The sequence below is a fragment of the Elephas maximus genome, chromosome 2 (genome assembly GCF_024166365.1).
Source record: "Elephas maximus indicus isolate mEleMax1 chromosome 2, mEleMax1 primary haplotype, whole genome shotgun sequence".
Lineage (NCBI taxonomy): Eukaryota > Metazoa > Chordata > Mammalia > Proboscidea > Elephantidae > Elephas > Elephas maximus.
In genome coordinates, this window is record NC_064820.1 from 150,639,896 (window position 1) to 150,658,036 (window position 18,141).

The 18,141-nt window shown below is 42.6% G+C and overlaps 1 protein-coding gene across 3 annotated transcripts in view; it reads right to left on the bottom strand.

Moving 5' to 3' along the window:
* The window catches only part of KLHL3 (kelch like family member 3), a 135,929-nt gene that overhangs the window by 56,223 nt on the left and 61,565 nt on the right, over positions 1 to 18,141 (bottom strand). For 2 of the 3 annotated variants that reach the window (XM_049873707.1, XM_049873706.1), the window contains one exon: positions 10,771 to 10,880. In XM_049873707.1, the coding sequence (XP_049729664.1) occupies positions 10,771 to 10,880 (110 nt within the window). The remainder of the gene's footprint in view (positions 1 to 10,770; positions 10,881 to 18,141) is intronic. The other variant, XM_049873708.1, reaches the window with a different exon arrangement.

Consider the following 18,141-nt stretch of genomic DNA (forward strand, 5'->3'; position numbering starts at 1 on the left):
ACCTGTGTTATCCAGATGAAACAACCTTGCTTGCTGAAAGTGAAGAGGACTTGAAGCACTTACTGATGAAGATCAAAGACCACAGCTTTCGGTATGGATTACACCTTAACATAAAGAAAACAAAAATCCTCACAACTGGACCAATAAGCAACATCATGATAAATGAAGAAAAGATAGAGGCTGTCAAGGATTTCATTTGACTTGAATCCACAATCAACACCCATGGATGCAGCAGTCCAGAAATCAAAAGACACATTGCATTGGGCAAATCAGGTGCAACAGATCTCTTTAAAGCATTAAAAAGCAAAGATGTCACCTTGAGGACTAAGGTGCACCTGACCCAAGCCATGGTGTTTTCAATCACCTCATATACATGCGAAAGCTAGACAATAAATAAGGACGACTTGAGAAGAATTGACACCTTAGAATTGTGATGTTGGTGAAGAATACTGAACGTGCCATGGACTGCAAAAAGAACGAACAAGTCTGTCTTGGAAGAAGTACAACCAGAATGCTCCTTAGAAGCAAGGATGGCGAGACTGCATCTCACATACTTCGGACATTTTGTCAGGAGGGATCAGTCCCTGGAGAAGGACATCATGCTTGGTAAAGTAGAGGGTCAATGAGAAAGATGAAGACCTTCAAGGAAATGGATTGGCACAGTGGCTGCAACAATGGGCTTAAGTATAGAAACAACTGTGAGGATGGTGGGGAACTGGGCAGTATTTCATTCTGTTGTGCATGGGGTCGCTATGAGCTAGAACCAACTCGATGGCACCTATCAACAACAACCAATTTCTTCCTGACCTGTATCTAAAATGTGGGCCATTTCCCCACTAAGGCTCACTCATAGCTATTTCTGAAATGCCTCAATTACATTTCATAAAAAGGCATGGAATTTTTTTTTTTAATAAAGAACTTTTTTTTTAAATAATTTTTATTGAGCTTTAAGTGAACGTTTACAAATCAAGTCAGTCTGTCACTTATAAGCTTATATACACCTTACTCCATACTCCCACTTACTCTCTCCCTAATGAGTCAGCCCTTCCAGTCTCCCCTTTCGTGACAATTTTGCCAGTTTCTAACCCTCTCTACCCTCCTATCTCCCCTCCAGACAAGAGATGCCAACACAGTCTCAAGTGTCCACCTGATACTAGTAGCTCACTCTTCATCAGCATCTTTCTCCAACCCATTGTCCAGTCCCTTCCATGTCTGATGAGTTGTCTTTGGGAATGGTTCCTGTCCTGTGTCAACAGAAGGTTTGGGGACCATGACCGCCAGGATTCCTCTAGTCTCAGTCAGACCATTAAGTCTGGTCTTTTTATGAGAATTTGGGGTCTGCATCCCACTGATCTCCTGCTACCTCAGGGGTTCTGTGTTGTGCTCCCTGTCAGGGCAGTCATCGGTTGTGGCCAGGCACCATCTAGTTCTTCTGGTCTCAGGATGATCTAAGTCTCTGGTTCATGTGGCCCTTTCTGTCTCTTGGGCTCATAGTTATCGTGTGACCTTGGTGTTCTTCATTCTCCTTTGATCCAGGTGGGTTGAGACCAATTGATGCATCTTAGATGGCCGCTTGTTAGCATTTAAGACCCCAGACGCCACATTTCAAAGTGGGATGCAGAATGTTTTCACAATAGTATTATTTTGCCAATTGACTTAGAAGTCCCCTTAGCCATAGTCCCCAAACCCCTGCCCCTGCTCCGCTGATCTTTGAAGCATTCAGTTTATCCCGGAAATTTCTTTGCTTTTAGTCCAGTCCAGTTGAGCTGACCTTCCCTGTATTGAGTATTGTCCTTCCCTTTTTTTCACCTAAAGTAATTCTTATCTACTAACTAATCAGTAAATAACCCTCTCCCACCCTCCCTCCTTCCCTCCCTCCCTCGTAACCACAAAAGTATGTGTTCTTCTCAGTTTATACTATTTCTCAAGATCTTATAATAGTGGTCTTATACAATATTTGTCCTTTTGCCTCTGACTAATTTCACTCAGCATAATGCCTTCCAGGTTCCTCCATGTTATGAAATGTTTCAGAGATTCATCACTGTTCTTTATCGATGTGTAGTATTCCATTGTGTGAATATACCACAATTTATTTAACCATTCATCCGTTGATGGACACCTTGGTTGCTTCCAGCTTTTTGCTATTGTAAACAGAGCTGCAATAAACATGGGTGTGCATATATCTATTTGTGTGAAGGCTCTTGTATCTCTAGGGTATATTCTGAGGAGTGGGATTTCTGGGTTGTATGGTAGTTCTATTTCTAACTGTTTAAGATAACGCCAGATAGATTTCCAAAGTGGTTGTACCATTTTACATTCCCACCAGCAGTGTATAAGAGTTCCAATCTCTCTGCAGCCTCTCCAACATTTATTATTTTGTGTTTTTTGGATTAAGGCCAGCCTTGTTGGAGTGAGATGGAATCTCATCGTAGTTTTAATTTGCATTTCTCTAATGGCTAATGATCGAGAGCATTTTCTCATGTATCTGTTAGCTGCCTGAATATCTTCTTTAGTGAAGTGCGTGTTCATATCCTTTGCCCACTTCTTGATTGGGTTGTTTGTCTTTTTGTGGTTGAGTTTTAGCAGAATCATATAGATTTTACAGATCAGGCGCTGGTCGGAGATGTCATAGCTGAAAATTCTTTCCCAATCTGTAGGTGGTCTTTTTACTCTTTTGGTGAAGTCTTTAGATGAGCATAGGTGTTTGATTTTTAGGCGCTCCCAGTTATCTGGTTTCTCTTCGTCATTTTTGGTAATATTTTGTATTCTGTTTATGCCTTGTATTAGGGCTCCTAACGTTGTCCCTATTTTTTCTTCCATGATCTTTATTGTTTTAGTCTTTATGTTTAGGTCTTTGACCCACTTGGAGTTAGTTTTTGTGCATGGTGTGAGGTATGGGTCCTGTTTCATTTTTTTGCAAATGGATATCCAGTTATGCCAGCACCATTTGTTAAAAAGACTATCTTTTCCCCAATTAACTGACACTGGGCAAAAGGCATGGAATTTTTGAGAAGCAGAAACATATTTACCAACTAAGAAAGCAAAGGTCAAAGAAGTCCTGTAACTTGTTCAGTCCAGTGGCAAAACTGCACTAGAACTCAGGAGTCATACCTCTTTTCCTTAGTATATGTGAGTGACTCCCAGAAGGTTGCTTACCATGTCCCTGGGTTACTTAAGTGTCCATGGCCAGAGCCGAAATTTGGGCCTCAAAGGGGAATACACTAAACATGCTCTCTGCTCAAGGGCTTGGCTCTGCACACAATGCCTCCCATGCAGAAGAAGTAGACAGCTGGGAGGAGCTTGTTCCTCCGTGTCTTCGTTCTATCTTCAGGGAGATGGAGGGAACAAAGGTCCTCCCCAGAGAACTGGTGATTTTGTGATCCCCAGCATATCCATTTGTCCTCTCTCAAGTAACAGAAATTTTAAAACAAAAACCACATAAAGGAAAATCAAGAGAGAAAAGGGCAAAGACCCACACTGGTCCCTGGCCTCTAGCTCCCACATCTGTTCTTCTTCTCTGGACAAAAATTTGAGTTAATCCCATAAACTCAGCTGGTTCAGTGCAGAGTCCAGCCTCAGTCTGCCTCTTCACCCTCTCAGGGGATATCTGCTGAGTGCCTCCAAGGTGCCTCCCGGGCACTATGCCAGGTACTGTGTGTGTTACAAAGATAACTAAGACACCCTCACAGCCCTCAAGGAGTTTTGACTACATACAGTGGCGGAGACAAGGCATGGGCAAAAGCAAGTGATGCTGGAGGAGCAACAACATCTGAACTCTGGGAGTAGTCCAAACAGAGGTGGGGTTCTGGAAGTGCTGGGATGCTGGGGAGTAAGAGGCCATGACCACTCTCAGTGCTGCTAGGCACTGGGCCCCAGGTTACTCCAGCAACTCAGGCCTATATGGGCTCTGTGAAGAGCTTCCTCTTAAGGAAAGCCCCACTCAACAGTTACTACTACTACTATTCCTACTACAGCCAATAATAATAATCATAGCAGCAATAGTAATAGTACCTTACAGTAGTACTTCCTATATGCTAAGCACCTTTCATGTATTATCTCATTTCATCTTCGGAACAATTCTATGAGTAGAGTCTACACTATCATTATCCCCCTTATACAGATGAGAAAACTGAGGGTTAGGGAGTTTCTTTTACTTAATCATTAAACATATGATTTTTCAGTATCTACCATGAGCCTGATACCACTCTAGCAATGACCATAAATTACCAAAACCAAACCCATGGCTGTAGAGTCAATTTCCACATTCTGGTAGGGGCTCCATAATTTGCCCAAGGTCATTCAGCTTGTTTAAGTAGTAGAGTCAAGATTCAGCCCCAGCTACTCTAATTGCAGTGCTATAGTTTTAACCACTGAACTGGTCAATCTGTCAACAACTGAGCTGCCCACGCCCAGCCACTCACTCCCACTTGTACTCAACATTAACAATAAAATGTATCATTTCTTCTATTTTAAGATTCACAGTTTTTTCACATTTTAATACATCTGAAATCTAGCTGCATCTCATAACATATGTTGAAAGCAACCTGTGGGGCGTAGACAGAGGAGTGAGTCATGGTGTTCAGGGGTGCACTTACCTGAACAGATGTGGATTTACTTCAATTACCACCTCAGTTAAGTTTTCTGAAAATGTAACATTATATGCAGTTGAATTTTAACTTAAACGAAGATCCCTAATATTATTACAGGAGCACTGGTGGGGCAATGGTAAGCACTCAGCTACTAACTGAAAAGGCAGCAGCTAGAACCCACCAGCTGCTCCACCAGAGAAAAGACCTGGCAATGTGCTCCCCTAAAGATTTACAGCCTAGGAAACCTTATAGGGCAGTTCTATTCTGTCCTGTAGTGTCACTGTGAGTCAGAACTGACTTGATGGCACACAACAATATTATTTCAAATGCATTCAAAAAATTTCACTATAAGGCAACACTGAAAGGAGACACTATTCTGTGTGCACAAGATTGCCTGTCACAAATAGGCAGTCTAATCAAAGGGACCAGACATCACCAAATCTCCTAGAACAGATCACAGAATTTTCAAAGCCTAAAGAGATGGAAGTGACTGATTCATATAAAGGACTCTCCTCAAATGAGGAACATCTTAATTGTCAGAAGCTTCCAGCTGACTTTCCAGAGAAGCTCCTTATCTTCTAGTAATACGTGATTGATTAAGAGGAAATAAAACTATGGGTTTACCCAAAGAGAAGATGCAGACCAAATCCCACTCCTCTTTGATAAGCCTCAGAATTACACTGCCATCCTTAAAGATGCGAAACAAATCAAGATCATGAGTAATCTGCTTTATTAAAAGCATCACGTAACTCTGAAGCTACACATAATTTCTGAGAAGCAATGAGATACAGAACTTCATTAATGTGAAAACCCTAAACTCCAAACTCTGGTTACACAAAAAAGCAACTCATACGTAAGCGTATGAACAAAGGAGCATCACTACAGACAAATTTTTAACTATGTACATTTAATATCATGTTTCTTTGTTTCTGGAAAGATGCAATTAACTCAGTGGTATATTTTACCATTACCAAAGGCAAAATTGATACCACTACCATTATCAAATGGTCCCTGGGTAGTGCAAACAGTTTATGCTTGACTACTAACCTAAATGTTGGCAATTCAAACCCACCAAGCAGCACCACAGAAGAAAGTCCTGGTGATCTGCTTCCACAGAGATTACAGTCAAGGAAACCCTATAGAGCAGTCCTATTCTGTAATAAATGGGGTCACCATGAGTCAGAACAAACTTGATAGCAATGGGTTTTTTTTTTTTTTTAATTATGAATGGTGCCTTAAAAGAGAGGAATATGCCACTTAACTGAGCACCTGCCAAACAGTCTTTGATATTTTGCATGCATTATCTCTAATGCTGTTCCAGTTGGTTGGCCAGGTAGCTGTCTTCCAAATTGCTTGGCATAGACGAGTAAGCACCTCCAGCGCTGCATCCGTTTGTTGAAACATCTCAACTGGTATTCCATCAATTCCTGGAGCCTTGTTTTTTGCCAGTATCATCAGTGCAGCTTGGACTTCTTTCTTCACTACAATCAGTTCTTAATCATATGCTACCTCTTGAAATGACTGAACATCCACTAATTCTTTTTGGTACAGTGACACTCGTATACATTCCACCTTTTTTTGATGCTTCCTGCGTTGTTCAGTATTTTGCCCATAGAATGCTTCAATATTGCCACTCAAGGCTTGAATTTTTTCTTCAGTTCTTTCAGCTTGAGAAATGCTGAGTGTGTTCTTTCCTTTTGGCTTTCTATCTTCAGTTCTTTGCACATGATATTAAAATACTTTCCTTTGTCTTCTCAAGCTGCCTTTTGAAATCTTCTGTTCAGCTTTTACTTCATCATTTCTTCCTTTCACTTTAGCTACTTCATGTTCAAGAGCAAGTTTCAGAGTCTCTTCTGACATCCGTTTTGGTCTTTTCTTTCTTTCTTGCCTTCTTAATGGCCTCCTGTTTTCTTCATGTATGATGTCCTTGATGCCATTCTATAACTGTTCTGGTCTTTGGTCATTACTGTTCAATGTATCCAATCTATTCTTGAGATGGTTTCTAAATTCAGGTGGGATATACTCAAGGTTGTACTTTGGTTCTTGCGGACTTGTTTTAATTTTCTTGAGGTTCATCTTGAACTTGCATATGAGCAACTGATGGTCTGTCCTGCAGTTGGCTCCTGGCCTTGTTCTGACTGATGATACTGAGCTTTTCCATCATCTCTTTCCACAGAAGCAGTCAATTTGATTCCTGTGTATTCCATCTGGGGAGGTCCACGTGTGTAGAGTCACCATTTATGTTGGTGAAAAAGGTATTTGCAAAGAAGTTGCTGGTCTTGCAAAATTTTATCTTGTGATCTTCAGTGTCATTTCTATACCAGGGCCATATTTTCCAACTACCAATCTTTTTTTGTTTCCAACTTTTGCATTCCAATCACCAGTAATTATCAATGCATCCTGACTGCATGTTAGATCAATTTCAGACTGCAGAAGTTGGTAAAAATCTTCAATTTTTTCATCTTGGCCTTAGTGGTTTGTGTATACATTTGAATCACAGTCATATCAACTGGCCTTCCTTGTAGGCATATGGATATTATCCTATCACTGACAGCACTGTACTTCAGGATAGATTCTGAAATGTTCTTTTGATGTAATGCCATTCCTCTTCAATTTGTCATTCCCAGCATAGTAAACCATATGACTGTTCAATTCAAAATGGCCAATACCAGTACATTTCAGCCCACTAATGCCTAGGATATCACTCTTTATGCATTTCATTTTTGATGATTTTCAATTTTCCTAGATTCATACTTCACACATTCCACACTCCAATTATTAATGGATGTTTGCAGCTGCTTCTTCTCATTTTAAGTCGTGCCACATCAGCAAATGACTGTCCCGAAAGCTTGACTCCATCTGCATTATTAAGGTTGACTCTTCTTTGAGGAGGCAGCTCTTCCCCAGATGCCTTTTGAGTGCCCTCCAACCTGAGGTGCTCATCTTCCGACACTATATTAGACAATGTTCTGCTGGTATTCATAAGGTTTTCACTGGCTAATTTTTTTCAGAAGTAGACCTCCAGGCCTGTCTTCCTAGTATGTCTTAGTCTGGAAGCTCAGGTGGAACCTGTCCACCATGGGTGACCCTGCTGCTATTTGAATACCAGCAGCAAAGCATCTAGCATCACAGAACACATAAGCCCCCACAGTACGACAAACTGACAGACCTGGCCAATCGACTGGAAGAGATCCATATTTGTGCCTATTCCAAAAAAAGGTGATGTAACAATGTGGAAATTATCAAACAATATCAATAATATCACACGCAAGTAAAATTTTTCTGACGATCATTCAAAAGCAGTTGCAGCAATACATTGACAGGGAACCACCAGAAATTTAAGCCAGATTCAGAAGAGGACATGAAACAAGGGATATCATTGCTGGTATCAGATGGATGTTGGCTGAAAGCGGAGAATATCAGAAAGATGTTTACCTGTGTTTCACTGACTATGAAAAGGCATTCAACTGTGTGGATCATGAAAAAAATATGGATAATATTGCAAAGAATGGGAATTCCAGAACACCTAATTGTACTCATGAGGAACCTGTACATAAATCAAGAGGCAGTTGTTCACATAGAACAAGGGGATACTGCATGGTTCAAAGTCAGGATAGGTGTGCATCAGGGTTTTATCCTTTCACCATATATTTAAGGAAACCAAGGTTCAAACAGACCAGTGACTCGTCAAGGTCACACTGCCAAGAAGTAGTCAAGCCAAGACTGGAACCCAGTCTGCCTGAGTCCAAAGCCCAAGTGTTTTCCAGGGCCACTATAATGCCTCTCCCTACTAACAACCCACCGTTCCCAGTCCTGCTACAGTACTGCAAGCACAAGTAAGTTTTCACTTGAGGAAAACTTACTAAGATCTCACTGTAGGATGGGCCAGCATGAATTCAAGAAAGCAGGTCCTTCCTTCTCAACTCACAACCCCCAAATTGATCCAAGTCCTGCTGTTTATATGACTGTGTTTCTATTTTCTCAATCTGCACTTGAAGACATGCTCACATAGCCACCTTACTGACCAGCTGCCCCAACATTCACATAGCCAATCAACTGACTAGCTCATTTCTTCAAAATTGTACCAATTTAGTAGCACAGATCAGAGAAGACACTCAAGGCTTCGGAAGAAGCAATTGGGTCCTCTCAGTTTCTAAGTTAATGTACAAAGGGATCTACAACATAGCTAGAGGCATTTTGTTCCCTCGAGGTTCTGTTTTACATCAAGGTTAATAGAAGCAGAGGCCTCCCTGAGCCTATGGTAGAGTCCAGCCACCTTTTGGGGATCTATATGAAGTCTCAGGGCATCCCACAGTTTCAATAAACAACTCCTTTTCTCCTTGATCAAACTTTTCCAGGATGACAGTCAGGGGTTTGTGAATTTCACCCCATCATCTGGACACGTGCCTCTAGACACAGTCTCATCTCTGATGTAAAACCCTTTTCAAAGCCACCGCAGGAATACTCCCTAAGGAAAGGGCCATAAGCATGGGCACTTAGAGTGGATAAAGACAATTAAAGAAACATTCATTGAGCATCTCTGTGGAGACAGAGACAAGTAAGATGTGTTCCCTACCATCAGGGAACTCGCAGTTTAGTGGGAGAGATAAAACTGGCTCAAAACTAACTAAATAAAAAGCTGAACAAGTGAATGTTATCCTGGAACAAGGAGCCCTGGAGACACAATGGTTAGGCACTGAAAGTTTGGTGGTTCAAACCTACTCAGTGGCTCTATGGGAAAAAGACCTGGTGATCAGCTTCCATTAAAATTACAGCTAAGAAAAATCTGTGGGGCAGTTCTACTCTGTCACGTGGGGTCACTACAAGTCAAAAATCGACTCAACAGCACCTAACAACAGCAATACCCTGGAACATAGGTAGGCAGGAATTAATTCCCGATGCAGGGTCAAATATAATCTGTTAATGCTGACTGAGTGCCCACTAGGTACCGGTTACTATACCAGGCTTTTTACACACATTACCCCATTTAATCCCCACAGCTACCCTGTGAAATATGTTCTATTATTATCCTCACTTTACCAATGAGTAAAGAGACAGAGAGGCAAAGTACATTGCCTAAGGTAACATTACTAATTATAAATATCAGAGATGACATTTGGACCCCATTAAACCAAAAACCCATTGCTATCGAGTCAATACCGATGCATAGCAACCCTATAGGACAGAGTAGGACTGTCCCACAGGGTTTCCAAGGAGTAGCTGGTAGATTTAAACTGCCGACCTTTTGGTTAGCAGTGGAGCTCTTAACTACTGCGCCACCAGGGCTTCTAGACCCTACTAGCCAGCACCAAATCTTGTTATTTCTAGTATAACAGGTTACATCTCCTGGAGTAAAGAAATTCTTCCTAGTAGAAGGGTACCTGAGCTGATTTGGAATTCAATAGTCGGAGATGGGAGAGGAGGATAACCAAGGAGAGGGGACAATGAGAGGGAAGGCCTGGAGGTAACACATATCAACTGCCACAGGTCAGCTAAAGCAGTAGGAGGAAGTCAAACTTTTAGCACAAAGGTATGTGGTTGGTGAGTTAGAGGCCTGAATGTCAGGAAACTTGGATTCTAGTCCTGGGTTGGCCAATGACTGTGGAACATTCAGGAGTCCCTACGCCCTCTCTGAGCCTCAGTTTCCCTATCAATAAAATGAGGGAATTGGAATAGATGTTCTCAGAAGGCCCGCTCTGGCTCAAATGCTTGATGATGCCCACTCATGAGACACCATACGGGACAGTGGCTAAGACTTGGTGACAGAGGCCCCAGCTCTGCCAGTGACCAGCTGAGTGACCTTGGGCAAGTTAACTAACTCTTCTGAATCTCTGTTTCTCTGTTTGTAATATGGGGACAATAGCAATGCCTGCTTCACAGGGCTGTGGGAAGGTTAAACGAAAGGAAGAACATAAAGCACTCTGCACTGTTGTTGGCAAACTATAGATGTTTAGTAAATGGAGGCAGCTTTGTCATCATCATCATCATCACCATTATTTCTTCTTTAAGGAATCCAGAATGCAAATTTAGTGGTCATGGTCCAGAAGGCATTGCTTTTAGTTTAAAGGGACAAGAAATAAGGTCTGGGACCAAAAAAAGAAGAAAAAGTCTCACTGAACCACGAGTCCCTCCCATGCCCACATCACAAGGCTTCTGTTTCACCACAGAGGGCCAGCCATACCTTCTCTTCTGAAGAAACAGTCAGCTTGTCACTGGATATCAAGCTGCACACCTGGTCCAGACTTAGGCTAAGGAATTCTTCCCCCAGCATCACCTCTGGAAAGTGCTGCTCTGTTCCAAAAAAGAAGAAGTTAAGAAAATAAAGTTATAACACACTCCTGCCCTTCTATGAACCAATGCCACGACATCTGTGGGATTCCGAGTGGGATCCTGCTAGAGACAGAGAGGGAGGGAGAGAGAGAGCATGCAACCTGGCTGGAGGGAAACAAGCAGTGAAGGCATCACCCTCGTGTGGTCCTCCACCTTGAACATTGACATGGACAAAAATGGGGCAGAGAGGACTGGGGCTATATTTTTTCCATGCTCCATGAGATTAACAATGGCATTGCAGAAAACCCTCACTGGGACCTGCCTACTTAATTGAACTCATTTCCCCTCCAGGTGCGAGATGGTAGAACGGTGGATGGTGCCCCTGCAGCACAGCCAAACAAAAGTGGGTCAGGACTGCTGTGTAGCCGGAAGTCTCTGGGGTTTCTGGTAGGAAGTCAACATTAGAAGCTGGAAGACAGAATCATCCTTTCTTGCCCAAAGTCAAGCCCGCCATAGCAAGTCTCGGGTTCACAAGGAACTTCAACCAAGCATCCGCCCAGGTGTGGCAGCAACACTACTGGGTTGGTCCCACCACCACTGGGAACACAGCAGCCAGGCCTGTGGAGGCTGTAAGATAGAGAATTTGGGGGCAGCTAGAACAAGACTGGAGTCCCTGGGTGGTGCAAATAGTTATCGTGTTCAGCTGCTAACCAAAAGGTTGAAGGTTCAAGTCCACCCAGAGTCGCCCTAGAAGAAAGGCCTGGCAATCTACTTCCAAAAAATCAGCCATTGAAAACCTTACGAAGCACAGTTCTGACACATGGGATCACCATGAATCAGAATTGACTCAATGGCAACTAGTTTTTTAGACCAAGAATAAATCTACCTCAGGCTGCTGCTGACCACAGGTCTGAGGTCCACACAAAGGAAATTCCAGGGCCAATTCCTACCCTGATACTTCTTGGGCCACAGTCCTACTGTGAAATGTCAGTGAAAATGTATCCACTTGAGAAAGAAAGGGCCTAGATTCAAATCTTGACTTTGCCATTGCTAAGCTATGTCCTTCGGCCAATGGCATCACCTCCCAGGACGTGACTATCCTCTTCTGTAAAATAGGGATAACACCATGAGCCTTGTCTCTCTCCCATGGTCTGATGAGAAAAGATCTTTGAAAGTGTTTTGCAAGCTACTCCAAGGTGAGCCAGCCCGGGGGTTGACGATTCCTGGTGCTTCAGGTTCTGGAGGTCTTGGGACCCTTCTTCATCTGCCCCAGACCTTGCTCCTTTTGCAGTTCTCTCACAGCCCTGCCTAATGTCCACGAGAAGCATTTGGGCCCCTTTCCTTCCAGGCTCTGTGTCTCCCCTCTTCCTTCTTTCATGGCCCCTCTCTGGCCTGGTAGTCTCTTGGACAACTCTAAGGGGCCATACCTTCCACTTCTCCCTGAGGGATACCCCTAAATGGTCTGGTGGCCTCTCAAGTGAGACCAGGGCCCTTCCATTCCGGGGAGGCTGCTGAAACATCCACTTTGCTGCAGCTGCATGATGAAAAGGAAGATCAGAGCATACTAAGCTCCTCTCTCCTACTCATCAACTTCTTGAAAACCAAACAAACAAAATTGAGAGCTTAAGATTTCAATACTTTCTTATAAAAAATCATTTTTAATTTTTTATCTTGAAATAATTTCAGACTCAAAGGAAAGTTGCAAAGATAATGCAAAGAATTCCCACTTCATCAAGAATTCCCTTCCTTCATCAGGATTCCCAGGTGTTAATGTTTTACTCTCAAAGATCATGTTATAAACAATCTTGTCCATCTTTCACTGGACAAAAAAGGCTCCCCGCTTGCTTTCCACCAGCCTACGGATGTCATTGTGGCCGCAATTAAAGCTTCCCCACCAACCCTCACTTCCTTTAACAGAGGCCAAACCAACTATACCAGGAATATTTGTACATAAAAAGACAAATTCAAACATCAGATCCTATATGAAGGGAAGCAATTATCTTGAAGCCACCAGAGTAAAAAGCTGGTCTTTGCTCCCCTATATGTCAACAGGAAAAAGCCGTTAGTTAAAATTAACTAAAAAGCCTTTCAAGTTAGGTATTCGGAAGAACTTCCTAACTAGAGAAATAGTTAAGATTAGACAGTATTATTTTAAAAGTTTACATTCCTAAAGATTTTAAAATAAAAGCAAGTGAGCAATCCTCTTTGGATGGTGGGAATACATTCTTGGCTTAGAGTCTGGGAAAGTAACTGGATTCTCCCTCTATGCCCTGTCTGGTCTTTGAACCAGAGTCCCCTGTCTGTTGGCAACACCAAGAAACACCAGATAGAAAAAACGGTCATCACACAAGCCACCATACTGCAACAAAGTGCAGGTCATTGAGGCTCGGAAACAACTCATTCAGTTCTCAGAGCATCGGCAAACCCGGCACCAAAATCTCTGTGCTCCAGACTCACATCAGGCCTTTCACATTTATTTTTGGTTGACCAAAAACTGACATTTGGAGAAGGGAAAAGAGTGAAGAGAACAGAAAGAGGTGAGGAAGTAAAATTCTGTGCTGTGAAGAGAACCTCACAGTTCATACAGCCAAAAGTAGATGGGCTCAGATTTTGAAAAGGAAGAAAAAGAAGTGGAATGATGGCTTGGTGAACAAACTAGAAGTCCTCAGAGATAATTAAGGCAGAAAGTAGTCAACCTCCCACATCACCCCATCTCTCACCCTCAGGGGCCCTGCAGGATTTGAATCTGGGTCCCTTTTCCGGGGTGGGCTGCTTCTTTGCCCACCTCCCATTGAAATTCCATTTAGAAATCTTCCCAGGGAGCAGCCTCTGGTGGGGAGGGGACAACAAGGGAGTTCATGGGCAGCAGCTTCTCATTCAGGCCGTCACCTGGGGACCCAGGAGAACTGCACAGCATGGGCAGGAAGAGACAAAGAAAGGGACCAAAGGGGAAAACTCCTTTGCTTCTCCCTTCAGTCTGAGGAGAGGCTGAGGAGACAAAGCTGCGCCTGAGTCTTTGGAGCAGAGTTCCCTATCTGTTGGCAACACTCAAGAAATAGCAGGATAGAAAAAAAAAACAGGAACAGGATGCTCTGGCTAACTTGGTTTCCTGTAAAATAGGAGTTCTCCAGAAGCCTTTGTACTCAAGTCAGTCCTCTTCACAGCTGCTTCCCGGAAAGAACCCAATCTGCCCCCAGAAGATACCTCCCTGAGAATCATCTTCTACTTTTAACACTTGTTTGGATGTTTTTGTTTGCTTGGAGTTTGTGCTGGTGGTGGTAGTGGTGGTTTGCTTTGCTTTTTTAAAAACGTATTAAGGGAAAATGTAATGAAGACCCTTGGCTAAGAAGTCAGAAGCCTGGTTTCAGGTCCTAAGTCTTTCCATCATAGTCCTTTCCAGGCTTTGGCTTCCTCATCCATAAAATGGAACCGTAATACCTGACCTAGGTCTCCAGGTTGTTTTGAAACTCAAATAAGATAATTTATATTAGTCCATTTGGAGATCTTTAAGAAACTTCCTAGAAATAAAGGATGAACACTATCAGCCCAGGTTTCTATTTCAGAAAGTCTAGTTCTGTAAGCAACACCACTCTTACATTAACAGAAGGGGCTTTTCCACGGTGTCAGAGACATCCCTTGGGACTATAGGTCCTGTGGGTGAGGTTGCAAACTTCAAAGATCTTAAGAGACCCAATTCCACTGAATTAATAAACTTTCTAGTGAGACAAGTTACTCAATTTCTTAAAGCTGCATCTTTCTCATCTGCAAAATGGGTCTAATAATAGTACCTATCTCATAAAGGTGTTACGAGTATTAAATAAGCAAATATATGTAACTCGCATTTACTGAGATCATTGCAAGTGCTCAGTAACTGTTAATGCAGAATGTGCCAAATGCAGTGGGGAAATAAACAATGAAGAAAGCAGAGCTGATGCTTAAAAGGAGATTATTGGTTTATAAGAGTGGTGAGACAAGGCACCAATAACTCCAACCCAAAGTCCACAGGGTCATGACTGGGAGAGGTGCTTTGGATACAAATAAAAATATGAAAGCAGGGACATCCGAAACGTTGTTGTTGTTATGTGCCATCAAGTCAATTTCAACTCACAGCAACCCTATATGACAGAGTAAAACTGTCCCATAGGGTTTCCTAAGCGATAATCTTAACCATTGCATCACCTGACCTCCTTAGAACTTGCCTACCCACTGCCATCAAGTCGATTCCAACTTATAGAGACACCACCATAGGGTTTCCAAGGCTGCAATTCTCTATAGAAGCAGCCTGTCACATCTTTCTTCCGCAGAGGTGCTGGTGGTTTTGAACCGCCGACCTTTCCGTAGGGCTTCTTGTCTGGCAAACAGCTATAGTCCAGCCCAGGGAGACTATGCTAGGCTCCAGGAAATCATGCAGTGGGAGTGGGGTGTGGAGGGTCATAAGTATCCTATAACCACAGAAGGGAAATTCTCTAATAATAAACTCCAACTTGTCTTTTTGCTTTTTTTCCTTTAAAGAGAAGTGGAAACAGACAAAAAGAAGTCAATTAATTAAGGATTCTGGTTTAGGGTTCTAATTAATCAGGCATTTACTGTAAGTAACAAAGACCATTTAAATTCCAAGTCCTGACTGATGAAACACAGGGTCTGTTCCTATCCATTTGGATGAGACATCACGGAGAACAAGGAAGGGGCACCAAATAACTTCAAGTCCTTTCTCCACCAAGCAACGCACACGTATCTTCCCAGTGTTAAAAATTCAGAAAACTTAGTGGCACAGTCTCAGGAAAGGGCTTTTTCTGGGTTAGGTCTTTTCAAGGAAGCAGGCGTGCAGAAGGTTGAGGATGTTTCCTCATAGTAGGTAATACTCTGCTAGGTATTTTATATACATTATGTCACTTAATCCTCCCTAAAGCCCTGATGAACTGAATATCAATATGCTTGTTTTACAGATGGAAAAGTGGAAACTCAAAAATCTAAGTCATGTGCTTAGGGTCACACAGCAGTAAGCAATACAGCCAAGTTTTGAAACAAAGTGTGTCTGATTCCAGTAACATAAGCTCATTCATACGGATATCTTAGTTCCTAAGATAATAAAAACTTGTCCTATGCAGACCATTGGGGGTGAAATTCAGTACAGGCTATCAGAACACCCTAAGAATCCCTGTAAAGAGAGAGAAAGGGAAGAGAGAAGGAGAGAGAGCGGGAAGGGAAGAGGAGGTGAGGTCAGGGACGAAACAGTGAGTGTGAATGAATGAATCTAAAGACCTTTCTTTAAAAAAAAAAAAAAAGGCTTAGAGTACTTTGTAGTAGTAGTTCTATACATTTTGGAGTCAGTCCTGGGTTCAAATTTCAGGTCCAATCCCTGAAGTGAGATCTTTCCCTGTTCACCAGGCTAGGTGAAGTGACATTCTTCTGTGTTCCCAAAGGCCCCGAAATAGGAAATCGTAATAACCATTGCCTTTATGATGCTGCTTTGTTGTCATTCATTTATAGGTCTTTCTCTCATGCTGGGGCTCTGAGCCCCATGAGGGCAGGGACCAAGTCTGTCCTGTTAGGAGCTGAATCACCAGTGTCCAGCATAATGTCTGCATACAATGGACTCTAAAAACTATCGAGTTTCCCTGATCATTGTTCAGGACTGCCTAGGGACCAGGCAACCTCCCAAGCTAGCCACAAGCCTATCCCTCTCTCTTTTAGGGTGATATAAACCTAAGCCTTATATCTAGTTCATCTAAACAAGCCCAGAACAAATAGAACTAATGATCCATCTGTGACTTCTCCAACTAGCCGGAAGGATGAAGCAAACCCTATAATTTCCAGGGCCAGGGGCCCCAGGGAACAGGTGATAGTGCCTCTGAACCCAACCACCGACCACATCCTGAGGAGAAACAGGCTGACACAGGTAGACACACAAATAGAATCAAAGATTTTAACAAGGTAAAAAAAAAATGAAACAGACTGCCTCAAATCTCACTCCTAGCCCCTATTGCCCTATTTTTGGAGGGCAGAAGCAAGCTTTTCTGAATCAATATTTGGCTTTCAGGGCCCAAAATTTCTCTTCCCCTAGAGATGATTCAGCTCCCACAGGGAAGTAGCAGATACGTGCCTTGACCTCTTCCTAGAACGGTCATGACCACCAGTCCTCAGACTCTAAATATTACTACCTTCATCCTCCCTGGGGATGATGGGAAATGAGTTCTTTCCATGTTGACTTAATTTCAGAAATATATGTATTGCTCCTCTCTCTCTCTCTCACACACACACACACACAAAACCCACTGCTGTATAGTCTATTCTGACACATAATGCCCCTGTAGGGCAGAGTGAGCCATCCCACTAAGTTCCCAAGGCTGTAATATTTACGGAAGCTGACTACCACATCTTTCTTCCGAGGAGTGGCTAGCGGGTTCAAACTGCCGACCTTTTGGTTAGCAGCCAAGTGCTTAACCATTGTGTCACCAGAGCTCCTTATACACACATACACTAAAGGCTATATCAAAGCTGCCTAGCTGTCAGTGCTATTGATTCAACACCAAAGTTCTCAGTTGCCCAGAGAGTAGAAGAAACTAGGGAAGTTTCCTAAAATCCCAACAAGGAGAACAGCTAGCAACAAAAACTCTGCGTCTGTACTACTGCTTAATTTGCCACTTTCAAGTTAGAGGCAGAAAATCAAGGGGAGGCAGGAGTGAGGCAACTGTCATGGGGAGATGGACTGTACTGGCCCAGGTGGACAGGAAAATAAGAGCGGGGCTCAGAGTGCAGGCTCTGGAGTCAGACAGCCTCACTGAGTCTTGGCGCTGCCACTTATAAACTATGTGATCTTGTGCAAGTTACTAAACCTCTCTAAAGTTTTTTTCATCTATAAATTGGGAAACTAATAACTACCTCCTATTCGACGGCAGTGAGTTTTTGACTATAGTATGTGAGGTAGTTATTAGTTTCCCAATTTACAGATGAAAAAAAACCTCTATGGGGGCAGTTCTACTCTGTCCTCTAGGGTCGGTATGAGTCGGAATCGACTCAACAGCAGTGGGTTTTTACAGTATGTGAACAAAATGAGGTAACATCTACGTAGTGTGCAGCATCATACCTGGTACGTAGTAAGTGTTCAAAAATGGTAGAAATTCTCACCATCATCATCATTATTTTATGATCCCAAGTTTGGAGAAGCAGTTTCACAAGATGTCCCTCACTGAGTCAGACATTCATGTTTTTTAAATGCTTGGTCAATTTTTTTTTTCTTTTGCTGCCCTTAAGCTAATTACTACATTCCATGCTCTCAAAT